The sequence below is a fragment of the Alligator mississippiensis genome, chromosome 13, assembly GCF_030867095.1.
Source record: "Alligator mississippiensis isolate rAllMis1 chromosome 13, rAllMis1, whole genome shotgun sequence".
Taxonomy (NCBI): Eukaryota; Metazoa; Chordata; order Crocodylia; family Alligatoridae; genus Alligator; species Alligator mississippiensis.
This window is the reverse complement of record NC_081836.1, coordinates 24032089-24059952: the sequence shown is the minus strand read 5'-3', so window position 1 is coordinate 24059952 and position 27864 is coordinate 24032089. Positions and strand designations below refer to the sequence as shown.

The following is a 27864-nucleotide window of genomic DNA, read 5'->3' as shown; positions in this document are numbered from 1 at the left end:
TCCTTCTTGGTGCAGTGGTCACAAAAGCTGATCTGACTCCATGAATGCCTCCTTTTCTTCCTAGAGAACACCTGTGCTGCAAGGAGAAAAAAGGGTGGTGGGGTAGAGGGGGAAACGCATCATAAGAACCTGCATGCCAAACACCCATACCTGGACCCTTGTGCACACACTCAGTCTGCTGCTCCCTGGCTCCCTCATTCTGTTAACTTGTTCTCTGTTTGCTGCCCTCTGTTCACTGCTCTCATGGTTTGCTGGGGGCTGCCTAGCCTAGCTCCAATCCTCAGTTAGCTAAACCAGCCCCACTCAGAGCAGGCCTTGTAGCCCAGTAACTTCAGAGGGGAGAAGAAAGAAAAGAACAAAAAAAGAGAGAGAAAGAAGGGGGGGGGCAGGGGGGAATAACAGGGTGGGAAATTAAAATAAAACAAACAAACACACATCAAGTAAGCCAACACTCTAACACAGGGGAGGGCAATTATTTTGGGCAGAGGGCCACTTACTAAGTGCACCACCCCTTGGCAGGTACCCCACCCCCTGGTTGCCATCTTGGGACTGAAAGTCCTGCCCCTAACCCCTGACCTCTGGCACCAGAAGTCCCTCGCCTTGCCCCCTCCGGAATTACTCCTTTCAGCAAGGGGTTTTGCTATCTCTGAACCAGAAAAATACCAAATTATATTCTAAAAATCAAACATACTACAACATTCATTAATTTGATTTCAAAAAAATACTTTTGTCCTGATTTATGTGTGTTTGTGTAGTGTACATAGAGGTGTTAGTATAATAGTTTAAAATGAAATCTTACTCTTGTATATTGTGGGGTGGGAGGGTATGTATGGGTTTGTGGGGTGTGGGGGAGGGTGTGTGTAGGGGATTTGTGGGGGGGTGGATAGGTGGGTATGGGTTTTGTGGGGATGCGAGTGTGGAGGGAGGGTGGCTGGGAAGGGTTGTGGCTTGCGTGGAGGGGAAGGGGTTTACCACAGCCTGCTCCTTCTCCCCGTCCCCTCCCTCACAGCAGGCAAGCCCCTGCCAGCGCTCCTGCAAACCTGGACTCTACACTCCTGCTGCTCCTGGCCCTGGGGTACTGGTGCAAGCCCTGTGCTCCCACTTGTCCCCCATCTACCACTGCTGCACTTCTCCTGCCACGTCCCCATTCCCACCGCCCCCCCACAGCCCCTCTGACACCCACGTCCCAGCTGCTTCTGCAGTCCTGGCACTGCACTGGGAACCATATGATGCTGGAGTGCAGTGGGTTGGGGAGGAAGGGAATGGGGAAATGGCTGCAGTAGGTGGGGAGGGTGGGGGGGAAGGTTCAGCAAGCGGCTGCACAAAGTGCACAGCAACAGCCAGGTGGGAGTGTGGGACCCACACCAGTGAGGCCCAGACAGGGGCAGTAGGAGCATGGGGTCCAGGCTGCCAGGGGCTCTATGGAATTGGGCTGCTCTGCTCAAGCAGGGAGAGGATCACCAAAGACGAATATACCTCCTCTGTTCGTGCTTGTAGGGAGGCAGTTAGACAGGCCAAAGCTACCATGGAGCTGAGGATGGCATCCCAAGTAAAGGACAACAAGAAATTGTTTTTTAGATATATAGGGAGTAAAAGGAAGGCCCAGGGAGGAATAGGACCCCTGCTAAATGGGCAGAAACAATTGGTGACGGACAGGGGGGACAAGGCTGAACTCCTCAATGAGTTCTTTGCCTCAGTGTTCCTAAGCGAGGGGCACAACAAGTCTTTCACTGGGGTTGTAGAGAGGCAGCAGCAAGGCACCAGATTTCCATGTGTAGACCCTGAGATGGTGCAGAGTCACTTGGAAGAACTGGATGCCTTTAAGTCGGCAGGCCCGGATGAGCTCCATCCGAGGGTGCTGAAGGCACTGGCCGACATCATTGCAGAGCCACTGGCAGGAATATTTGAATGCTCATGGCGCACGGGCCAAGTCCCGGAGGACTGGAAAAGGGCCAACGTGGTTCCCATTTTCAAAAAGGGGAGGAAGGAGGACCCGGGCAACTATAGGCCAGTCAGTCTCACCTCCATCCTTGGCAAAGTCTTTGAAAAAATTATCAAGGCTCACATTTGCAAGAGCCCGGCAGGACAAATTATGCTGAGGGGAAACCAGCACGGGTTCGTGGCAGGCAGATCGTGCCTGACCAATCTAGTCTCTTTTTATGACCAGGTTACAAAACGCCTGGACACAGGAGGAGGGGTGGATGTCGTATACTTAGACTTCAGGAAGGCCTTCGATACGGTATCCCACCCCATACTGGTGAACAAGTTAAGAGGCTGTGATGTGGATGACTACACAGTCCGGTGGGTGGCAAATTGGCTGGAGGGTCACACCCAGAGAGTCGTGGTGGATGGGTTGGCTTCGACCTGGAAGGGTGTGGGCAGTGGGGTCCCGCAGGGCTCGGTCCTTGGACCGATACTCTTTAATGTCTTCATCAGCGACTTGGACGAGGGAGTCAAATGTACTCTGTCCAAGTTTGCAGATGACACAAAGCTATGGGGAGAAGTGGACACGCCGGAGGGCAGGGAACAGCTGCAAGCAGACCTGGACAGGTTGGACAAGTGGGCAGAAAACAACAGGATGCAGTTCAACAAGGAGAAATGCAAAGTGCTGCACCTAGGGAGGAAAAATGTCCAGCACACCTACAGCCTAGGGAATGACCTGCTGGGTGGCACAGAAGTGGAAAGGGATCTTGGAGTCCTAGTGGACTCCAAGATGAACATGAGCCGGCAGTGTGACGAAGCCATCAGAAAAGCCAATGGCACTTTATCGTGCATCAGCAGATGCATGACGAATAGGTCCAAGGAGGTGATACTTCCCCTCTATCGGGTGCTGGTCAGACCGCAGTTGGAGTACTACGTGCAATTCTGGGCGCCGCTATTCAAGAGGGATGCAGATAACCTGGAGAGGGTCCAGAGAAGGGCCACTCGTATGGTTAAGGGCCTACAGACCAAGCCCTACGAGGAGAGACTAGAGAAACTGGACCTTTTCAGCCTCCGCAAGAGAAGGTTGAGAGGCGACCTTGTGGCTGCCTATAAGTTCATCATGGGGTCACAGAAGGGAATTGGTGAGTACTTATTCACCAAGGCGCCTCCGGGGGTTACAAGAAATAATGGCCAGAAGCTAGCAGAGAGCAGATTTAAATTGGACATTAGGAAGAACTTCTTCACAGTTAGATTGGCCAAGGTCTGGAATGGGCTCCCAAGGGAGGTGGTGCTCTCCCCTACCCTGGGGGTCTTCAAGAGGAGGTTAGATAACCATCTAGCTGGAGTCATCTAGACCCAGCACTCTTTCCTGCCTATGCAGGGGGTCGGACTCGATGATCTATTGAGGTCCCTTCCAACCCTAACATCTATGAATCTAGGAGGGAGCCAACCCAGCTCCAGGGAAAGGAGGAACCCAGCCCAAGGCTGAGCCGGACTTGCTGCTGTGGCTGTTTAGTTCTGCTGCTGACTCCCTCTGGGTCCTATTGCCCCTAACTCCTGTCACCTTTAACAGGCAGCCAGGGCCCGATAAATATTAATTTTCTAAATTTTTTAGAGGCTCTGTGGGCCAGATAGAATGGCCTGGTGGGCTGGATCTGGCCTGCAGGCCGTATTTTACACACCCCTGCTGTAGCATCAGTCAGCCACCCTAAGTCATTAGCACAGAGAAAAACCTCTTCAAGGCAGTCCCACATTTAAGCTGCTCATTGCAAAGCAGCTGCTCTGTGCTTACTGCTCAGCTTACTCTTTAGGGTGCATAATTAGCTGCAGCACTGTGTAAATGTCTGATGGTTATTTAAAAAAAGACACACAACAGTCTTGCTTACTGGCATGATGGCAGCCATGAGGAGCTGAGAATTAAATGTTGGGTAGAATGGGTGACTGCAGGAATACATACAGAAATTGTGCTATCACTGTGAGAGACTGGTAGATTTTGCTACTTGGCAAAATTGATGTAAGTTGTAAATGGTAAGAAAATTACAAAAACAGCATGGTACATCCATATTATTACAGTTTACACTTCGAAATGTATTTTAACAAAGTTCTCAATTTGTTGTGAATCTATTAATAAAGTTCATCTGTCTGCTTACAATGTGTGCTTTACAGTTGTTTAACTTTCTCTAGTTACATGAATGTAAAAACTGAATTAATAGTTCAGGAATACATAGCATGAACATGAGCCTTTAAAGCAGTATGTGTACATTTATTAGTGTGCAGATTACAGTTACAGTCAAACTATGAATGCTCTGTTTAAAAACAAAAAAAATCCAGTTCTCCATTGAAGTCATGGGGCTTTTCATTTCTGTGTATTCACTTTGCTTGAAAAGGTGTGGCTTCAAGCCAGATTCATAAACTGATGTAATCTCTGTCAAGCTGCCAGATGTGTTTTTGTTACTAGAAAAACATTTGCAGTATTTATAAAATAGCCTACAAATGTAAAAATACCATGTAAAGTTTCCTTTGTTAGCCCATTTACTCAGTGATTTTTTGTTTTCCACGTGTTTTTAGCCAGCATATTAGAATTGCATATATTTAAGATTTGGATAAGGAGGTGTATTCTCACTTTAGGTATAAAAAGTAATATTTTATATTATTATATAGAAATTAAAGGAGCAAGTTTGGGAGCTTTATAGTTGCATCCCAGAAAGAGTAAGCTAGAAAGATCTGTCTGACCTTAGGATTTGACTGCATCACTTTCTCCAAACGTTCTCCAAACCTCTGGGTTTCTTCTTTTTTTAGGGCTGCAGACTACCCGTTTGGGAAACCACTTAGAAGACAGAGTAAATAAATTTCTGCGGCGACAGAACCACCCTGAAGCTGGAGAGGTCTTTGTCAGAGTGGTAGCCAGTTCAGATAAGACGGTAGAAGTGAAGCCAGGAATGAAATCCAGGTTTGCTTTATCTGTTAAAAAATTCCATTTTGCAATCTTTCTTGCACAATTTTCTCTTTGCCAAAAAGCAGTAAAACTTATAGGTGTTTATTTAGAGACATTTTGCGAGGTATTGACATTTTGGGAATTGTTAAACAGATTAAATGGATAATAAAAATAAGATGCTGTACCACAAAATGTACCATAAAATTATCGTGTCCCTTTTGGCAACTGTAATTTTAATTTTCAATGTATTTGTGACACCTTATCTGTTGTGTGTAAAAAAAAAAAAAAAAAAAAAAAAAAAAAAAAAAAAAAAAAAGTGAGGGTGGCACCTTAGACTAACTGGTACAGAGAGGCATAAGCTTTTGTAAGTGACGATGTCATTCTTCTCTGCCTTCTGCCTGACTTTAGACTAACACAGCTGACTACCTCAATATTGTATAAAAAGAAATGCAATATTATATTATTCAGGCATCCCACAGGACATATGCATCCCACAAGGGGTTAATGTACTGCCTCAGCTCTCATTCTGCAGCAGTTCTCTCCATCTCTTCAGCTGCAATAGCCCCCAGTCTCTCCAGGCTCTTGCCTCCCTTCTCTGGCTTCCATTTCTTGCCTTTGCCCTAGGGGGAGAAGCACCGCACCCACAGTGCATGTGGCTCCTCCAGGCTTAGAAGTTGGATAGCCCTGGATTATGCAACACTGAAACCTTGTATTGTTAAAATTGTGTGGAGGTGGGGAAAAATAATGTGAAGAATTTAGTCCTATTCAGGACAAATTCAACTCTAGGAACCTTTCCCAAGTAAAGGACAACAAGAGGCATCCCAAGTAAAGGACAACAATAAATTGTTTTTCAGATATATAGGGAGTAAAAGGAAGGCCCAGGGAGGAATAGGACCCCTACTAAATGGGCAGAAACATTTGGTGACGGACAGGGGGGACAAGGCTGAACTCCTCAATGAGTTCTTTGCCTCAGTGTTCCTAAGTGAGGGGCAGGACAAGTCTCTCACTGGGGTTGTAGAGAGGCAGCAGCAAGGCACCAGACTTCCATGCGTAGACCTGAGATGGTGCAGAGTCACTTGGAAGAACTGGGTGCCTTTAAATTGGCAGGCCCGGATGAGCTCCATCCGAGGGTGCTGAAGGCACTGGCCGACATCATTGCAGAGCCACTGGCGGGAATATTTGAACGCTTGTGGCTCACGGACCAAGTCCCGGAGGACTGGAAAAGGGCCAATGTGGTCCCCATTTTCAAGAAGGGGAGGAAGGAGGACCCGGGCAACTATAGGCCAGTCAGTCTCACCTCTATCCTTGGCAAAGTCTTTGAAAAAATTATCAAGGCTCACATATGCTAGAGCCCAGCAGGGCAAATTATGCTGAGGGGAAACCAGCACGGGTTCGTGACAGGCAGATCGTGCCTGACCAATCTAGTCTCTTTTTATGACCAGGTTACGAAACGCCTGGACACAGGAGGAGGGGTGGATGTCGTATACTTAGACTTCAGGAAGGCCTTCGATACGGTATCCCACCCCATACTGGTGAACAAGTTAAGAGTCTGTGACTTGGATGACTACACAGTCCGGTGGGTGGCGAATTGGCTGGAGGGTCGCACCCAGAGAGTCGTGGTGGATGGGTCGGCTTCGACCTGGAAGGGTGTGGGCAGTGGGGTCCCGCAGGGCTCGGTCCTTGGACTGATACTCTTTAATGTCTTCATCAGCGACTTGGACGAGGGAGTGAAATGTACTCTGTCCAAGTTTGCAGATGACACAAAGCTATGGGGAGAAGTGGACATGCCGGAGGGCAGGGAACAGCTGCAAGCAGACCTGGACAGGTTAGACAAGTGGGCAGAAAACAACAGAATGCAGTTCAACAAGGAGAAATGCAAAGTGCTGCACCTAGGGAGGAAAAATTTCCAGCACACCTACAGCCTAGGAAATGACCTGCTGGGTGGCACGGAAGTGGAAAGGGATCTTGGAGTCCTAGTGGACTCCAAGATGAACATGAGTCGGCAGTGTGACGAAGCCATCAGAAAAGCCAATGGCACGTGCATCAGCAGATGCATGACGAATAGGTCCAAGGAGGTGATACTTTCCCTCTATCGGGCGCTGGTCAGACCGCATTTGGAGTACTGCGTGCAATTCTGGGCGCCGCACTTCAAGAGGGATGCGGATAACCTGGAGAGGGTCCAGAGAAGGGCCACTTGTATGGTTAAGGGCCTGCAGACCAAGCCCTACGAGGAGAGACTAGAGAAACTGGACCTTTTCAGCCTCCGCAAGAGAAGGTTGAGAGGCGACCTTGTGGCTGCCTATAAGTTCATCACGGGGGCACAGAAGGGAATTGGTGAGTATTTATTCACCAAGGAGCCCCCGGGGGTTACAAGAAATAATGGCCACAAGCTAGCAAAGAGCAGATTTAGATTGGACATTAGGAGGAACTTCTTCACAGTTAGATTGGCCAAGGTCTGGAACGGGCTCCCAAGGGAGGTGGTGCTCTCCCCTACCCTGGGGGTCTTCAAGAGGAGGTTAGATAACCATCTAGCTGGAGTCATCTAGACCCAGCACTCTTTCCTGCCTATGCAGGGGGTCGGACTCGATGATCTATTGAAGTCCCTTCCAACCCTAACATCTATGAATCTAGGAGGGAGCCAACCCAGCTCCAGGGAAAGGAGGAACCCAGCCCAAGGCTGAGCCGGACTTGCTGCTGTGGCTGTTTAATTCTGCTAATGATCTATTGAGGTCCCTTCTGACCCTAACATCTATGAATCTTTCCTTAACTTTCTTCTATCTATCTACTTTGGCTTCTGCAAGTGCCTTTATAGTAAACAGGCAATTCATGATAAACAGGACATTTTTAAACTGCTTTATCCATAAAAGTATTTTAGTTTTACTTTTAAGAATGGCAGAGTGTTGGTTCTGTTTCACTTAGTTAAATGTGTTATATAGCTAATTATCATTTATTTAGAAACTGACAATTTCTGCAGACATTTTGTACTTTGCAGCATATATTGAGTCAGAGGTTAATTATATGGGAAGCCTTTCCTTGCCATCAGATTTTATACAATCTGATCTTGCATTTCCAGGGTGCAACTTTAATATGTACAGTGTGCCCCAGACGGTACTTCTGGGGCATGTTTCTGCAGAATCAAGAATAACTTTGTAAAAGGTGTTTTTGATTTTGATAGAATTTTAATTGTTTGATAAGTTTCTCCCTTTCTTGCAGGTTTGTGGATTCTGGTGAAATGTCAGAATCTTTCCCTTATCGAACCAAGGCTCTGTTTGCTTTTGAGGAGATAGATGGTGTGGATGTGTGCTTCTTTGGCATGCATGTACAGGAATACGGCTCTGATTGTCCACCTCCAAACACAAGGTACGCATCTGCTCCCATACCAGTGCCTGTTGCTAATTAAATTCCTTATGATTATAAACAAGTAGGGGATAGCTGTAGGTATTTTCAGGTATGGGGGCTAGAGATGGTCATCTTCACAGTGCTAATATAGTATTAGTGTAAGCCTAGAAAGAAGGCAGGGCTTGGTGGCATCTTAGAGACTCACTTGTTCAACAAGGCATAAGCTTTCACAGTCAACAGCCTACTTTCGCAGATGCTATATAAAATGTGAAACGTGTTGACAGCATCTTACTTTTGTATTCCTGTAACCTTTGTAATACTGATTTCCCCCCCCCCCCCCCCTCCCCTTACACCAGCAAATAATGCTGCTGCTCCACAAATTTGCCTGGAATGTCTAATTTCCAGATCCCTGGCCAGTTGGGCTCTTGCAAAGCATCTGTTTTGGAATGCACTTATTCATTTAGTATTTGTTTTTTCTCATTTTTTCCCATAGGCGTGTGTACATATCCTATCTAGATAGTATTCATTTCTTCCGGCCCCGATGCCTTCGAACAGCTGTTTATCATGAAATCCTTATTGGATATCTGGAATACGTGAAGAAACTGGGGTGAGTGCAAGTTGATGAGCTCTTCTGCAAAGCTCTGTTCAGTGTCACTTGTACGTTATGATTAGTCTACATAGAGGGGAGACTAATGCTGTATTTTGAGTGGTCTGGGATTAGGAGGCAGATACGATTTTAAGACGGTCTCTCTTTTGCCCTCCCTCAAAGAATTATGGAACATGCACTTCTACAATGGAGGTAGGGTTTAGATTTCTTAACTAGTAAGCATGGAGTGTTGTCCCATCCAGAGAATTTTTCTCCCCTAACCTTTTGACTTTTCATCTTATTCTTTCCACCCACTAGAACAGGAAGGAGGTACATGAGTAGTTCATGTAAAACTGAAGCTTCATAATTAGATCATAGGCACATTCCCATCTCTTCCACACAAAGGAAATATTATCATCATATGCTATCCAGCATCTTACTAAGAAACTAAGGAGTCTGAATTCACTTTCAAATTTGGCTAAATTTGTGCACAGATAAAGCAAAGGATTTTTTTTATAGACGCTAATAAAAATATTCTGTTTTGCATGTAATCGCAGATATGTGACGGGTCACATCTGGGCTTGTCCCCCAAGTGAAGGAGATGACTATATTTTCCATTGCCATCCTCCTGATCAGAAAATACCCAAACCCAAACGTCTGCAAGAATGGTATAAGAAGATGCTAGACAAGGCATTTGCTGAGAGGATCATTCATGACTACAAGGTTTGTATATGTTTTACTTTCTGAATTATTTCTAGTGTTTGTTAGCCTAGTTAATAGTCTTCTGCACTACAAGGGAAGTGGCAGCAATAGTAACATTTTATAAATATTTTTATGCAAGCTGAAATTCTTCGTATTTTTTTTTTTTTGCCCTAAGGGCAGTTTTTAAAACTTTTGAGCAAAAAAAAATTGGCTAATTTTGAGTAGAAAAGTGAGAGGTTTTTTTTTTAATTGGTCTTTTTATGAATAGCAGTGGTGTTGATTTGCCTGGGGTTGAAAACCAAAGTTAGAATTTGGAGAAGTGCTTTTTGAGTTTCAGCCAAAGATAGTTTTGATTTGACCAAATTGAGCAACTACACATTCTAGGCTGCATATATGTTTACATGGAGTTCCCCTGCCGTACCCAAAATTGCGCAGCTAAGGAAGACTTTGTTGTTAGTGAAGCAAGTAAAGTAAGAACAAACAATTGAAGGCTCTTTAATGGAGGAAGGAAAGAGCTGCATAGCTTGTTAAGGTTTGTAAGGGAAATAATCCCTCCTAGAAGCCTTGCAGTGTATGGAATATGACACTTGAGCAGCATCTATCCAAATAGCTGTTTACACTTTTTGTTTTCTTTTAATAATACCCACAAAAAATGTTTGTGCTCTCTAGTGTAATGCAAAAGTGACATAGGTGATCTTTTTATTTCCTAATATTTAAGTAATCATAAGTTTTTTATTGTATGTATATAGCTGTAATTTGGTCATAATTTGAGCAGAAATAGCAGTTATTAAAGCTATGAAATAGTATAATCTTTGTAATTTGTTAGGCTTTGTCATGTGGCTCAAGTAAAAGTATTGCTTGGGAATTTGTCTTCTGATTTAAAATGTTTTCTTTTGAAAGAACTATATAGAAATCCTGTATTGCGTCTGAATTTATACAGTTGAACACAATTTATATATAGGCTCGGCAGGATTTGACTTTTTATCAGTAAACTTTGATAAACATTGATTTTTGCCTCACACTTGTAGACTAATGAAAAATATTTCCGTCATTAATAATCAAAATATGTAGAAGGGACTCAAGAAAAATGCTGGCTGATGGAGTCTGTGAGGACAGGGGTTTGGGCTGCAACTCCCAGAAAACGCCAAGAAACTGGGAACAAAGGAATAGGAAGTGAAAAAACGGATGAGAGAGTTTGGGCAAGGGGAGCAGGGACTGATGGCAATTCTGCTGCTCAGCTAGTGGCGGCCCTACAGTAGTTACATATGTCACAGTGGGGCAGTTAAACTGCACAATCCTGAAAATTTTAATTGATTAAAAAAAATCTAAATAAATGCTTTAAAAGAAACATCAATATTGTCCGTCAGAATTATTTAACCCTCATTCGTTTTCATGAAACCGTAACTGTTGTTCTTATGGGGTAACTTGTTACCCCGCAATTCAACGTTGTTGGTCTCATGGGGTAACTTGTTATCCCACCCACATGAACAAAGTGGAACCAGTGACAACAGTATAAATGTACCAAAAACTATTTATTAAAGCATACAGATTGTTTGAAAGAGTATTTATGATGATATGAACCCAAAATATTATTTATTGAGAACTCTGAACAAAATGTCAGCTTTTTCTGGAGTTTCAAAACGTGAATGCACAATTTGCAAAGTCTGCAGTGCACAATTTTCAAACTAACAGTTACTTCCAAAAACATTTCCTAACTGTTTTAACTAAATATTGCATTCCTCACAAAGCAGCAGTGATGTACCGTGGTGCACACAAATAAATAGATAAATTACAATCTTTGCATTGTTTCTGGGTTTTGCAGTCATCTGTCCTTGGACAAAAAGCATAACATCCACTCATGCTTGCAGAAGGTTACACTGGGGCACGTTGTGGCAGTTTGTAATTTAGGGCCATCATACAAGACTTGACAGACTTAGGTTATGTGTATCCATCATTCTTCATTTTATTTGTCTGTTGATCAACTGTTCTCCAAGCTCCTGCAAAAAAAAGCAGAGTCTTCTTAAATGTGATTTTTTTTTTTGCTTCCAGTTTACGGTGTGACCTAGCCAAATAATGAGGCTGGCAATGGCAGCCACATCCAGCATATTGAAAAATGGTGTCATTGGCCACCCGTTGATTTTCCATCTGCAGGTGGTCATATGGACTAAGCAGTCAAGGTTATCCACCCCAGTCTTGTTTTTATTGTAGTCATGGATGATGTCCTGCTTTCTTTGCTGTCCACCCAGACAAGTCATGGTGCATGTTTGACAGCAACAGCACAACTTTGGACTTCTTTGGAACATAGGAAACTAGGGTGAGTTCCCCATCAAAAGCAAAAATGGATGAAAAAGTTTCCCTTCTTCAAGTTGCTTGCATTTCATTTGGGATGTTGGCCTTGTTTTTCCAACTCATACCCACATAGGTCAAGTCCTGTGGTAGTAGTCTTTCTGCCAGGTCAGTACTTGTGAAGAAACCGTCACCCACAATATTCCTTCCCATCTTGTACCAGAGATGAACCAGTTTTTCAATGACCTGGGTACCAAGATTACCTTGACGTGGATGGAGCTTCTGGTTGCTTGCCCAGGTAGATGTCTCCAGACAGGGGGAATGATGTTGCTGCATCACAGCACCACCAAATTTTCAAGCCATATTTGGCAGGCTTGCTGGGCATATACTGTCTGAAGGGGCAGCAACCCCTGAACGCAATGAGCTGCTCATCAACCGTCAGGTAGATACATGGAATATACCACTTCCTGAGCTGCTTCACAAATTGTGATCAAATATCTCTGAAGACAGCAAGCATGTCCACAGCTCTCTTTTCCTCGCATGTCAGTTTGTTGTCAATTCTTAGGTAGTTGGTGATTTGACGGAATCGTTTTAAACTCATGGTGGCACAGAACCAAGGCTGCCCAGTGCATTGCTCCCACAACTCCTCCAGTGCCTCATGACCACTGTGGTATAGACCACTCAGTGGTAGGAGGCCAATATAGGCTTTTAGCTCTGTTTTTGTGCAGCTTTTTCTACTCCTTTCTATTTTCAGGGTGGCTATCATTCCACTCCCTGAATCTTCTTTCTACCTGTCTGTTTGTTTCTCTTATGATAAGTCAGGATATCGTGTGAGAGAAACAGGTGGAGCCTTTCCCACCATTGTCTTTATTATTACTTTCTCTTGTTGGCCCAGCACTTCCATGGAGTATGTCCTTGGCTATTCTCCGATGATATATTAGCTGTGGACTTCTTTTTTCCCCACGGTCTGCCATTCCTTCTTCTAAAAGTATCTTCATCTGTATTGTTTTCTGGGGGTGGTGGCAGTGGTTCTCTTCCATGTCCTTCTGTAGCTCTCCTCAGTCTTCCACGGCAGCCCCGGGCTGGTCCTCTTCCCTTTCCCATTGGAAGTGTTGGTATCACTTCTGCTTGTGGCACCAACTCCTCATCTGAGCTGGATGAAGCTTCTGTAGCTGCGTGGTCGTCTTGCTCTGAACAATCTCCCATGTCTGGAACAAAGTCAGCATCCTCACTGCCTTAGGATAAGATTTCATCAGTGGATGTGTTGCTGTCATCCGCAGTTACCTGTGCAAGACAGGCTTCAGCACTGAATATGTACTGCCTTCTCATCCTGGACTGCAGAAAAAAAAATTGATTGCTGCTGAATGCATATAAATAACAATCAAAGACGAGTCTCTCCACCTACGCTGTAACAGAAGCAATTCTACCCTGCCCTATGGCAGCGCCAGCATCCACCCTTTGCAGGCAAGCCAAACGTGGGTGGATGCTGTTTGGAAACCGCACATGCAGGGGCTTATTGAGAGTAAGTAAAAGTGCCATGAGGGGTGTCAAACCCGTACCGTTGAAGGTACGCTGTATTGCAGTATGATGATGTTCTATTTCTTCTCTGCTGTCCCTTTGCTCCTTGTCCTCACTTCCAACAAAGGCAGGCAAACTAGCTTGTGTGTTATGAAGAGGGCAGTTGAGGTGGAGTTTTGCCATGAAAAGAGAGCAGAGGTGGATTTGGGTGTAACAAAGTGTTGGGGTTTTTTGGGGGGGGCGGGTTTGGCAAAGGGCAAGGTGTTTTGATGGTTTTGCAGCCTGCAAACAAAGTGGTTAGCAAAAGGATTACCACATCTTCTGCAAAAGCAGGGTGGAGGATGGCCATCCATGGGTTGCCATGGATACCTGAAGTGGATATGAATGAGGTATGAATGGATGCTGTCCTTTCAGATGCATCCACCCAAAATGGCCAAACAGGTCTAGGCCTGTCATTTATACAGAAATTGCATTGGGCTAACAAGTTACCCCAATGTGTTAACATGGGCTTGGGCAAGTTGTTACCCCTTATGGAAAAACACATTCATGCCTGGAATAACATGTTACCCTGGGCAGTATTTTATCCACAGAGAGCAAACCATTCATGTAATCTGGCTGTTCTTTAGGGATATTGTACACTGCAATGCCAGTGACAATGTCCTAAAAAGAAATTTTTTTTAGAATTAATTAACTTTAAGATACTGCACAAAATGTGTCTGGGGTAGGAAATTACCCCATGGAAATGTATGAAGGTTAAATAATAAAAATCAAATTCTGCCAAGCTTACATATATACAACTTGTTTTAAAATATGCTGTAAACAGCTCCATCCAGAAACAGGACCTTTTCAAGCATCCATATACTGCCTTGGTTCCCAAACTTCTTGGGACACTGTAAACCCTCAAATTTTTTTCACTGATCACCATGCACCTTATCAGACTTTTCAGATCCCTGTGGGGAAGGGGCTAGTTATGGTTGCAAGTTATGCTATAACTTGCTATGGTTTCAGAACCAGTGGTATGTTGGATATTAGATTTCAAACCCATCTTGTGCCCTGAGCCATATCCGCACCACAGAGGTGCTTGCAGGCTGAATATGGCACAGGGTGGTGGCAGCAAGTGACCATAGCCTAGACTTGTTGTTTGTCATGGCAGTGGTGGCATAAGCAGCAATGGATCAGACAGCCTTAAGGTGAGTGAGGGTTGTGTTGTTATAGCACTCGCTCAGCCCTCTGCTGTGGAAGGCCATGTGCACGAGGGCCCCAGCGTCCTGGGTTCCACAACAGACCTTGTTGTCCACAGCTAGGTATGCCCCTCAGTTCACCAACCCACTTAGATGCCTGGTAGGCCAGATAGAGTAACTCCATGGACTGGATCTGTACTGAGCCATATGTTGTAACGCCCCTCTTGAAAGTGGTGATAATGCTCAGAGGTATGTGAATGTCTCTGTCTGTCCCTGGTTTTTGTGTTTTGAGGCTTTCTGTTAATTTGTTCTTTACCTTCTGTGATGCACTTAACAGGACATCTTCAAGCAAGCAACTGAGGACAGGCTGACCAGTGCCAAGGAGCTGCCTTACTTTGAAGGTGATTTCTGGCCTAATGTGTTGGAAGAGAGCATCAAAGAGCTGGAACAGGAAGAGGAGGAAAGGAAGAAGGAGGAAAGTACAGCAGCTAGTGAAACAACAGAGGTAAGTTCTCTTCAGCTGAATTTCTCATTTATTTCCTGATAATGATTAAAAATTTCTTAGCACTTTTTAAAAAGGATAGGACAGTGGGGGCCAACCTTGCAGTCATGCCACAAATTAGCCCTTCACCTTCCGGAGTGTCATTCCAATTTCCTTCCCCTGCCAGGTTTGCTGCTCTCCTTTCTGCTCCCTCCCTCTTCTGCCATTTGCCACACAGGCTGCTCAGGCCACTTGTACCTGTGCTGCAGGTTAGCCACCCCGGCATAGGCAGTAGCTTGTATGTCGAAGCCAGCATTTCTTTCTCAATAAAATGGTATCTACCATCCAGGGACACTGGAGAGCTTTTCTGCATTGCACAGTGGATATGATTAGTCACTCTACTGAACTTCTGATTCATGGTTTTGCCAGCTACCTTTAAAATATGCAGTTTGAAAAACAGTGTACAGGTGAATTTTGTTTTGCCTTTGTACAGCAGGCCTACGCACATAAACTTTCAGTGATAGGGGATTAAAACCAGATATTAGTACTGCAAATGACATGTTATTGTGCTAATACACTGATATTGGATGGTTGTTTCCTCTTGCATGTTACTTTGTGCATTTGAATAAAAAAAAAAGTGGTCTATCCAGTCACAGATGAGCCTTCATTATTCGCTAACATCTTCTACAATGCTGACCTTTGAGCATCTGCAGCTAGATTATCTTTGTTTTAGCTTTCTGGGGGTTTTGTTTAGGGTTTTTTTTGTTTGTTTTGGTTTTTTTTACACTATTCTTTTTAACTGTCATTATGGTTGAATTTGTGTGGCTTTAAAACCTCTTAATTCAGCAGGATGAGTTTAAAATACCACATTTACTTGAATCCAAGGCAGTGTTTTTCCCCGCAACCAGCATGAGGAAAAAAGCCCATCATTTGAATACAAACAGGTGGGGGGGAGCAGCTCTGGCTCCTGCCTTGACCCAGGCTCAGGGTTTGAGGTGCAGCCACTGCCCTGCTACCTCTGCCCTGTGCACTGCCTGCTCACTGCCCTCACCTTGCCCTGCACACCTCTGCTCTGTGCCACCCCCACTCCTTCCCTAACCACCACCTGCTGCCATTTCCTCTCCAGCATGGCTCCAGTTGCACTCCAACTATGCAGCAGCACAATTGGTGATGACAGCTCAGGTTCTGGAGTGCCCATGCACTCTGTGCCCCAGGCTGGAGCAGAACTGAAAGGGTCTGCTCAGTTTCAAAAATGTAAAGATATCACAGTGCAATTAAGGATTTCAAACCACTGAATGTAGGTTCACAGAAAACCTTGAACTATTTTGAGGCTGCATTTTAACTTTTTTGGTTGTCTGTTAAAGTCCTAAAGATTTGTATTCTGTACAGAACTGCTGGCAGGCTCTGAAAAGAGAAGTACAAAGCTTTCATGTACAAGTGATAATGAGGCGGGGTAGGGAAATGTATAAGATCATGAATCCTTAAAGGTAGGTACATTTGTGATTTAAATGTGCACATTTATTTTAAACCATTTGAAATCAATTCTTCCTTCACTTGCCAACTAGTTCAGTCTTCTCATTTACCCTGGAAGACAGGTTCTATTTTGGCTAATTTGCAAGCATTGGAACAAAGTCCCAACAGTTGACAGCAAAGATCAAGTGAAACAATAAATGGAACAATATTAAGTGGAATTTTATAAAAATTAACGTCTTTGCAATGGGTTTTTTCAGGGAAGCCAGGGGGACAGCAAAAATGCCAAGAAAAAGAACAACAAAAAAACAAACAAGAATAAGAGCAGCATCAGCAGAGCTAACAAAAAGAAACCCAGCATGCCAAATGTATCCAATGATCTGTCACAGAAGCTCTATGCCACCATGGAGAAACATAAAGAGGTACTGTCACTTGGCTGCTAGAATAGACCATCTTTTTTGTAAAATGGGGCATGGCAATGGCGAGAAATGAAAAACCAGAAGGAATAATGCTTGTGACCATAGTTGGATTTTGTTTCTCTTGCATAATGCATGTAGGAGGAGATAACCCGAAAATAAATTCATTTGGTTACAGTAGAGAACATTGATTCTATTTGTAGAAATATAGAAATTAAGGGCTGGAAGGGACCTTGAAAGATCATCAAGTCCAACCCACCTGCTCTGCGCAGGAATAAGGTGTCTGTCTAGTCTTGAAGACTTCCAAGGTTGGGGACTGCACCACCTCCAAATTCTGGTCACCCTTACTGTAAACAAGTTCTTACATCCCACCTGAAACCATCCTCTAACAGTTTATGGCCATTGCTCCATGGCCTTCCCTGAGGTGTGGCACCCAGAAGTGGACACAGTGCTCCAGCTGGGGTCTCTCCAGCACCAAGTAGAGAGGAAGTATCACTTCCTTAGCCCTGCTTGCAATGCATCAGTTAATAATACATCCAGTATGCTATTAGCTCTGCTGACTACAGCTTCACACTGGCAGCTTATATTCATACTGTGATCAGTCATAACCCCAAGGTCCCTTTCAGCCATCGTGCTGGCCAGGACAGCTCCTCCTTACCTATATTCGTGTCACTGGTTGCTTCTCCCCAGATGAAGCACTCTTATTGAACTGCATCTGGTTCCACTCCACCCACCTTTCCAGCTTGTCCAGGTCCACTTGGATCTGCATCCTATCCCCTAGAATGACTGCTTTTCCCCATAACTTAGTATTGTCCGCAGACTTGGCCAGCGTGCTTTCCACATCATCATCTACGTTTGTTGATAAAGATGTTGAACAGCATGGGGCCAAGAACTAAACCCTGTGGGACACCACTGGCCACTTCTCCGGCCAAGATAAGACCGGTCCAGTAACACCCTCTGGGTTTGATCCCTTAACCAGTTCCCAACCCACCTGACCGTGGACTCTGCCAGCCCACGATCTCCCAGGTTTTTTTTTATAATAACGTCATGGGAGACCATATCAAAGACCTTTTTAAAATCCAAGTATATGACATCAACCACATTTCCCACATCTAAGCGGTTTGTTACTTGATCATAGAAGAAGACAAGGTTGGTCAGACATGACCTGCCCGCAATGAAACCATATTGGCTATCCTTCAGCATCATGCCTTCTGCCAGTCTCACAAATGGACTTCATGATACTTTTTTTTCATCAAGGTCAAACTGACCTCCCTTCTTAAAGACTGGCATCACATTGGCCCTTTTCCAGTCTTCCGGGATCTCTCCCAAGCACCACGACTCTTCAGATACCTTTGCTAATGGTCCTGCAATGACTCCAGCCAGTTCCCTCAGCACTGTTGGGTGTAGTCCATCCAGTCCTGCCAACTTGAAGACATTCAGCCACTCTAAGTGCTCCCTCACCAGTTTGACACTGACCATTGGTTGGCAATCGCGCCGCCTGCATCTGTCCTGTATGCAACCAAGCGGACAACCACCATTTACATGCAAGAACACCAGCGCAAAGTATTCATTAAAGAGTTCAGCTTTCTCCTGACTGTCTGTTATCAGCTGTCCCGTCCCATTCTGCAAGGGGCGCACATTTACCTTGGTCTTCCTCCTGCTCCCTATATACCTAAAGAAGGACTTCTTATTGTCCTTGATTTGGTTGCCAACCTGATCTCGGTTGCCACCCTTACCTTCTTTATCCTCTCCCTACAAATACGGCTGTACTTGTATATTTCCTCTTTGGTGACTGCCCCTTGTTTCCACTGTCCATAAGCCTCCTTTTTCTTTTTTAAGCACTCCTTGACTCCTTTGGTAAGCCAAGAGGGCTTCCCAGCACCTTTACTAGCTTTCCTGCATACAGGAATGGAACTTCTGTGCTCTAAGGATTGCTCCTTTGAGGAACAGCCACCCTTCCTGAACTCCCTGCTCCTCCAGTCCCTTTTCCCATAGGGTCTCTCCCATTATTTTCCTAAGTACATTGAAGTCACCCTTCCTGAAGTGAAGCACCTCTGCCCTACTGGCTGGCTTCCCTGCCCTACAACAGATAGTGAATTCTATTATCTCATGATCACCATCTCCCAAATTATCCTCAGTCCTCAGATCTCCCACCAGGTCGTCCCCTTTGGCTAGAACCAAATGCAACAAAGCCTTCCCCCAGTCAGCCCGTTCACCTCCTGTACTAAATAAAGTTCTTCCACGCAGGTCAGAAACCTATGTGACTGGTCAGATCTGGCAGAGTGCTCCTCCCAGCAGATGTCAGGGTAACTGAGGTCACCCACGACAACTGTCCCTTGAACATGCAGCTTCCATCAGTTCTCTGGAAAATTCTAGATTCAGCTCCTCCTGGTGTGGCAGTCTGTAGCAGATGCCTACCATCAAATCTCCTTCTCCTTGTTCCCCACCCCTCCATCTTGACCCACACGGTCTCAAGTTGCCCTTCTCCCCAACCAGTTTGGGTCTCCGAGGAGGCATACTGCTCCTTTACACAGATAGCTACACCTCCTCCCTTTTTCCCTACCCAATCCCTTCTGTGCAGCCTGTATCCCTCTATGCATACAACCCAGTCGTGCGTGGCTTCCCAACAGATCTCCATTATTCCAATGAGATCATATTCCCAATTTGCTAGCAGGAGTGCCAGTTCCTCCTGCTTATTCCCTGTACTCCTAGCATTTGTGTACAAACACTGAAGTTCCTCATTAGTAACCCCCGGTTCCCTGCTGCCCCAACGTCTTTCCAACATCTCAACACCTCCCTGACTGTCCTCTCTATGGTAAAGGCTTTCTCTCTTCATGAAAACGTTTTATTTCTATATGGCATTTTAGTTCATATGTGTAGCTAATCAGTTTTACCTTTTACCTGCAGGTCTTTTTTGTGATTCATTTACATGCTGGACCTGTAATAAACACTCTGCCTCCTATTGTGGATCCTGATCCCTTACTTAGCTGTGACTTGATGGATGGGAGAGATGCCTTCCTCACTTTAGCCAGAGATAAGCATTGGGAGTTCTCCTCATTACGCCGATCCAAGTGGTCCACACTGTGCATGCTTGTAGAACTACACACTCAAGGGCAGGACCGCTTTGTCTATACATGCAATGAGTGCAAACACCATGTGGAAACAAGGTGGCATTGCACTGTGTGTGAGGTATGTGTTTATCTGCCTTTTTTTTCTTTTCTCTCTTCTTTCAAAGTGTTATTCCACCCTCTCCCCCCTGCCAAGTTACTTCCTGCTGTACCAAATTACACTGAATCCTAGCTTTTAAGAGCTTCTCAATTTGGGGAAATTGACCAGCATAATGGAGTAATTATTCTAAAAAGAATGCATCTTTAGTCATTCCTAAACTAAAGCAGAATAGCTTATTCCACTGAAGCGAAACTGATCAACTTCTCTGTATCGACAAGTCCATTGCTTCACAGGACTTTGGGACTTGGAATGCTTGTTTACATGAGGTAATAACAGGGTGGTACCTGCTCTCCACTCACTCCCTGCATAGGTGCTCAGTTTTGGGCCTGCATGTGGCATCTCATTCCTTCTTATGAGTGGAATTAACTCTCTCGTGTGTGCACACAAGGAGTTATTGCAGAGTATATAATGCACTAAATCCACACCCTGGTTTATGTACAATAACTTTCCTTTGTAGATAAGCCGTATTAGTCCCTCTCTGAAGTTAGGTGTTGTGCTATGGTTTTTGAAGCAAGACCTCAGGAAATTGATCTAATCACCCATAATTAAGGAAGGGATGAAACTAAGGCATTTGGCTTTCTTTTGGGTACTTATCTCTAAATCTACAAAGCTAGGCAAGGAGAGAGACCTTTGTGCAGAAAGAAGGGACTGGGGAGTTTTGGATGGAGTGGTTCGTCTGGGTAAATGTCCCTGCTTTACCTTCATATTTGCTCACTAAAGGCTTATATGGGGAATAAAAATTATGGTTTGTTTTAGGAGCAATATAATTACTGGTCTTACAGCCACTGTAAGCTCAATTAAATAAAAACAGTCAAACAAGCTCTGATTGTAAAGTAATAAAATTAATTTATTAAACCCAAATTCTGAGCTAGATTTGGCTTAATTTTAAGGGATCTAGGACCCTTAGAAGTAAGCTTTGTTTTTATCTTTGCCTTAAACCAGACACCAGGGACTTATATTCAGTAATTAAGAAAATGGGGAGGGGGAGAGGAAGGGGAAGCTAAGGTCCTTGGGCCTTGTTCTGGGTAGCAATTTCTACAGAGCTAGGCAGTATCTCAGGTTCCATTGCATGAAGAAACTTTTATTTGTATAATACCAACAAAAGCTAAACTGGAAAAGGGTATTTAATTCTGGTAGTTCTACAGTTGGAGTTAGTCATATTATTACAGCAGTATAATTATACTAATATAATTATCCCGGTAAATATTCATTGTGTAAACAAGCCCTATGGGGAGTTTGGACTGTGAATGAGTTCCTTTGAGTAAGTGTGGTTTTAACTTAAATCTTTTACTCCTGTTTTGGGAGATTTGAAACTACAATCTGGTTTTAAGACCAGTTATTAAATAATCAGATAGATGAGCTCCAATTCTCAAAACATCAGTAGTTGAACTACTTGTTTGCCTTAGAGGTCTTAAATGGATACCTTTAAGAAAGGGATCTAGCCAGCAGCTAAGAGTTTGTGAAGTTTGTCCAGTGTACTGATGAAGTTAAAGTAAGCAAGTTGTTAGGGTGCATACAGGATGGAAGAGCAAGTAATATGGAGAGAAAATATAGTGTCTTTAATTAGTCATTCATTTTCAGCCTGAATATTGCATGCAGAACTGGATATCTCCATTTCAAAAAAGGATATTGCGGAAGTAGCCTGCTTCAGAGATATGCAGCAAGAATGATCAAGGGCCTGGGAAATCTCTCATGAAGAGAAGTAGAAAAATAGAGATTGCCCCTTAGAAATTAGATGAATGAGAGAAGAGACACCTCTGAAAGATCAGGAGCTGCTCTTCTCCCTTTCTTATAATGCAAGAATGCAGGGCCATTCAGTAGAAGTAAAATGTTTTATATAGTTTCTGTGCATCAGGGCCCAAGGTAAGACCTAATGCTCAGTGCAGGTTACCCCACATCTGCCTGCCCCTGAAGTATCTGGTTCTGGCCCACAGGACAATGGACTACACAGACCCGAGTCTGCTCAGCCTGTGCTCATTTGTTGAGATATTCAGGAGTTTTGTATATTAAGTGGAGACCATCTAGAAGTCCATGGGTGCCATATGCATGCTCCTTTGTAGGTCCAAGCTGGTGGTACAGTGATTCCATAAGGTTGCAAATTTAGCAGCACATCAGTGTCCTTTTCAACTGTTACAATGACAAGTCTTGGACTCCTTGGTCACATTCAGATGAGTGTGGATGTTTTTTTCTTCAGGGACAACTAGCAGCAGCACACTATGTGCCGCCACTAGTTATCCCCAAGGAACACCTGTGCCACATGGCCCAGGTGAGGTAGGGGAGGCTGAGGCCAGCACTGGGCTGGCCCAGTAGCCTTACCTGGGGACCTCCCAGGGCTGCAGCAGTGGTGAACGCTGCTGCTGTGTGCACTCTTTCTAGTCTTTCATGCCCTATCCTAGCAGGACAACTCCAGTTGATGGGGTGGAAACTTACTGTCTAATGACTTCATTTGCAGATGGGGAGGAGCAGGGCAATTGGGTGCTGTAGATAATGCCTTAGTAGCTTCTGAAGAGGTTGATTGCTTTCATGGTTATAGTGTGACTGGTATGTTTCCATAATTTTTGGGAGAGTCATTCACCCCTTTTAAGGTGGCCCACTTCTAGAGTCTCAGCTTTGGGTTATTGGACACTTCTGGCGTTGGCCTTAATTGGCAATGGAGGGAACCGTAGTGCCTCTCTCCCTTCCACCCACCCAACCCCTGCAGAAGACATTGAGTATTTCTGTGCAGTAGAAGGAAGATGCAATTAGAGCGTATGCCAGTATCCCTATGCTCATATGATCTGCTGTTGTTACTTGGTGCTAGCTAATGAAGATGTAGTAGCACAAGTGCCCGCATGGGTTGCAGCCAGACCAGAAACCCTTTGGGGGCCTACTTTGTTAGCATGTGCTGGCACTTGTGCCATGGTGTCTTTGCTGCATGTGCTCAGGCTCACTAGTCTGAGCTAGGTTTATAATTTCACCATCATTTTGCCATGTGGTTGTGTCCACAAAAAACGTCAGTGTAGTTTCACAACAGGACCCTGTGGCACCCTCTTCAACTCTCTTAAAGCTCAAACACTTAATGCTATTCTATGAGGCTGAACCTTGTGGGTTTTTTGTTTGTTTTTAGGATTACGATCTCTGCATTAACTGCTACAACACTAAGAGCCACGATCACAAGATGGTTAAATGGGGACTGGGTCTGGATGATGAGAGCAACAGCCAGGGAGAGCAGCAGTCCAAGAGTCCCCAAGAATCACGCCGACTGAGCATCCAGCGCTGCATTCAGTCCCTGGTCCATGCCTGTCAGTGCCGCAATGCAAACTGCTCATTGCCATCCTGCCAGAAGATGAAACGGGTTGTCCAGCACACCAAGGGCTGCAAGCGCAAGACCAACGGTGGCTGTCCAGTATGCAAACAGCTAATTGCGCTTTGCTGCTACCATGCCAAACACTGCCAAGAGAACAAATGCCCTGTGCCATTCTGTCTCAATATTAAACACAAGCTTCGACAGCAGCAGATCCAGCACCGTCTGCAGCAAGCTCAGCTAATGCGCCGAAGGATGGCTACTATGAACACCCGAAACGTGCCTCAAAGTTTGCCTTCTCCTACCTCAGCAACGCCTGGTACCCCCACGCAGCAGCCAAGTACGCCGCAAACACCGCAGCCACCTCCCCAGCCTCAACCCTCCCCTGTAAGTATGTCACCAGCCGGCTTCCCCAGTGTATCAAGAACTCAACCCCCTACTACAGTTTCAACAGGAAAACCTGCAAACCAGGTGGCAGCACCTCCACCTCCAGCTCAGCCTCCACCAGCTGCTGTGGAAGCAGCTCGGCAGATTGAGATAGAAGCTGCCAAGCAGCAACAGCAACAACTCTACAGGGTCAACAACATAAACAATGGTTTGCCTCCTGGCCGTCCAGGAATAACAAACCCAACAGTGGGTTCAGTGAACCAGATGCAGCAAGTTGGCATAAATGTCCCCCGGCCTAGCCCCTTAAGTGGGCCAGTAATGCCCAACATGCAAGGTAGCCAATGGCAGTCAACTCCAATGCCACAGCAGCAACCAATGCAGCCAGGAATGCCAAGACCAGTTATGTCAATGCCAACACAGCAAACAGTAGCTGGGCCAAGAATGCCAGGTGTGCAGCAACCACCCCGCAGCATCCCGCCGAATGCACTTCAGGATTTGCTGCGGACCTTGAAATCCCCCAGCTCTCCGCAGCAGCAGCAGCAGGTTCTAAATATCCTCAAATCTAACCCCCAGCTTATGGCAGCTTTTATAAAGCAAAGAACAGCCAAATACGTGGCTAACCAGCCTGGGATGCAGCCACAAGCAGGCATACAGCCTCAGCCTGGGATGCAGCAGCCTCAGCCTGGGATGCAGCAGCCAAGTATGCACACTCAACCTGGTTTGCAGAACATGAACGCAATGCAAGCAGGAGTCCAGAGACCGAGTGTTCCACCTCAGCAGCAAGGGATAGGAGGCATGAACCCCCAGGGACAAACAATAAATATTATGAACCCTGGACACAATCCCAGCATGGCAAATATGAGTCCTCAGTACAGAGAGATGCTGAGGAGGCAGTTACTGCAACAGCAGCAGCAGCAACAAGGAGGTGCAGGCATGGCAGGAGGGATGGCAGGTCATAATCAGTTCCAGCAACCTCAAGGACCAGGAGGTTACCCTCAAGCCATGCAACAGCAAAGGATGCAGCAGCATATATCAATACAGGGGGGGTCCATGGGACAGATGGCTCAGATGGGACAGCTCAGTCAGATGGGCCAACCTGGCATGGGGGCAGATGGCACCCCCAACATTCAGCAAGCACTGCAGCAAAGAATTCTGCAACAGCAACAGATGAAACAACAAATAGGGTCCCCAGGCCAGCCTAATCCCATGAGCCCACAGCAGCATATGCTCTCAGGACAACCACAAGCGTCTCATCTCCCTGGCCAGCAGATAGCCACATCCCTCAGCAGCCAGGTGCGGTCTCCAGCACCTGTTCAGTCTCCCCGTCCCCAGTCCCAGCCACCACATTCCAGCCCGTCACCAAGAATACAGCCCCAACCTTCACCTCATCATGTTTCTCCCCAGACTGGTTCCCCCCACCCAGGACTTGCAGTTACTATGGCTAGCTCCATGGATCAGGGACACTTGGGCAACCCGGAACAGAGTGCAATGCTTCCACAACTAAACACCCCAAACAGGAGTGCATTGTCTAATGAATTGTCTTTGGTTGGTGATACCACAGGAGACACACTAGAAAAGTTTGTGGAGGGTTTGTAGCATTATGGGAGCATCATTTTTTTCCTGTCTTGTTCTTGGACGTTTTGTACTGAAAATTCAGACATCTGGGTTGTTTTGAATCCTAGATGGAACTGCTACTTCCTACAAGTGGAAGAACGAATTGCTGTTTAAAAAAAGAAACCAATACAAAGAATATATTTTTTGTTAAAGCCAGGCGGTTAAAATATCTGGTCTCTTTTGTGGGGTTTGGTTTTTTTTTGTTTTGGTTTTTTGTTTTTTGTTTTGTGTTTTTTTTGTTGCTGTTGACTCGTACCTTTTTTTTAATGGGGAAAACATGTTCATTATATTCGTATTTTTTATTTGTATTTTCAAGACTTAAAACATTTGCATTTAAAAGAAGAAAAATAATATTCAGAAACTGTTTCCTGAAATAATGCAACATCATAATGTATCCTGATAACTTTGACATGTTGCGGGAAGATTTTTTTCTATAGTGAATTCTGCAGGCATTTGAAGTATTACCCCTGGAAAATAGGAATGGACTCTTGCACACACAAACACCCATTGGCTAATGCCAAAATCCTTGTCTTGCAGATGTAGAAATTGTTGCTTTGTTTCTCAGATAAAACTGGTTTTAGATTAAAAAAATAGGGATGATCACTCTTAGACCGTGCTGATTTTAATAGAGAAGAAGCATTCTTTTCTTTCTTTCTTCTATGTGAAACTTGAAATGAGGAAAAGCAATTCTAGTGTAAATCATGCAAGCTCTATAATTACTATAAATAAGAAAATCCAAGAAGATCCAATCACTGTATAGAATGGTTAAAAAAAAACTCATTTCTTACTTATAATATCATATTGTTAAATAAACTGTGTGCAACAGACAAAAAGGGTGGTCCTTCTTGAATTCATGTATATGGTATTAACACTTAGTGTTTGGGGTTTTTTGTTATGAAAATGCTGTTTTCAACATTGTATTTGGACTATGCATGTCTTTTTCCATTGTATATAAAGTATTGCTTAAAATTGATATAAATTACTGAAGTTTTTAACATGTATTCTGTTCTTTAAAATCCATGTAAGAATGTTTAAGGTTTTTATTTATTTATATATTTTTTGGATCATGTTCTTTGTAAGACATGGCTATGAATATTCACGCATTACACAGAAGCAGCCAGTGGCATTGATAGGAGTGGCACGATACATACATGGAGTACTTGTAGGTAGCATGTCTGTTTTACAACACCCCTTAGATCATTTCCTTTATGGGGAGGGGAGAGACAGTAATGTTTCCCATTCATTCAATACATGTAGGCATTCATCCATAAGGGTTAACTGGAATAAATTATTAACAGCTGTTGCTTTTCTTTAAAAAGTCATTGAATTTAGAGAAGGATCACCATTGAACAAAAAGATAGGAAGTACTGAGTTAATTCTGGGCTAATTTATTTAGTCTATAGTAAAATATGAACCTATTGACTTTTAACACTATTTTTCTGCTGTTAACTCGGAGTCTAGATTTGAGGGTTTTCTGTGGAATAAAAAATAACAAATCACGTACCTGTTCCCTTTTAATAACCTATCACCTTTCCTGGATGCTCACCCCATAATACATTATTTTGTTTGATTTAAAACCTGAGGAAACTCTCCAAGTTTAGGTGAAAACTAATCCTACGATTAGCTTCATAGTCCACCACTTTAAATTTTAGTCTAATAGATTATGAACCTTAGATGGGATTTGCAGCAAATCCAGAAAAAATCCCCAACCTATGGTCTGATGTTGCTCCAGTTGGGAGCTCTTGGCTTGCTTGGTTTTCTACATAGTTTAGTGCTTCCTCCAGTATTACATTTTTTTTTTTTATTGGAACAGTATTTAAGGAGGGAGGGGGGAGAAGCAAGTATATTAACTTCTGAAAGAATTTTTAGCCCCATACTGTGAAAATAGTGGTGCATCATAGCACTGCTTAATGTTTTTAAATTTTAGAGGAGGGTCTCTGCTTAAATTGCTTTTGTAAATCTAAACTGTTGTACCTACATCACCATCTTTGGATTCATCTGCCCATGCAACCATCTTCAGCAATCAAGTTGTCAAAATTCTGGGCTTGAGTGGGATCAGTGAATACTAACCCAAGCTCCTCCAAAGGAAATTGCTGTAAAAAAGGATGGAAAGCCCTGATGCTGTGTCTCATGCTGTAAACTTATAAGAGGAAAAATACTATATTTGTGATCAAAAAGAGGAAACTTGAAATGTGCTGGTATTTCTAATAAAAGCTGGTAAAATTGCTTGGATTGTAGGATGGTTCCAATTGGCTAGTGCCCATTAGGATCAGTTGAGTCTAATGCTCAAGGTGTAGATGACTGCATGGAATCCTGCTAATTTATCTATAATAATGTTTTGTTTAAAATAGCATGCTAATGCTCCTACAGTTGAATAAGCTAAGCCTTACTTGTGGAGCCTAGGGAGATGGGACTGCTTTCATGTTAGAGTTTATACTTTTCCAGCTATGGAGAAAAAGCAAGGAAGACCTGACTGGCAACAGCAGAATACTTGAAGGCATAATTTGGTTCTGAA

The 27864-nt window shown here is 44.3% G+C and overlaps 1 protein-coding gene across 5 annotated transcripts in view; it reads left to right on the top strand.

Moving 5' to 3' along the window:
• Positions 1 to 27576, top strand: part of CREBBP (CREB binding protein) — a 181723-nt gene extending 154147 nt beyond the window's left edge. For all 5 annotated transcript variants that reach the window (XM_059716341.1, XM_006264798.4, XM_059716338.1 and 2 more), the window contains exons 24-31: positions 4723 to 4873; positions 8072 to 8218; positions 8691 to 8804; positions 9341 to 9506; positions 14808 to 14975; positions 16682 to 16843; positions 19745 to 20026; positions 23172 to 27576. In XM_059716341.1, coding sequence (XP_059572324.1) covers positions 4723 to 4873; positions 8072 to 8218; positions 8691 to 8804; positions 9341 to 9506; positions 14808 to 14975; positions 16682 to 16843; positions 19745 to 20026; positions 23172 to 25331 — 3350 coding nt within the window. In that variant the 3' untranslated portion in view covers positions 25332 to 27576. The remainder of the gene's footprint in view (positions 1 to 4722; positions 4874 to 8071; positions 8219 to 8690; positions 8805 to 9340; positions 9507 to 14807; positions 14976 to 16681; positions 16844 to 19744; positions 20027 to 23171) is intronic.
• Positions 27577 to 27864: the final 288 nt, after the last annotated feature.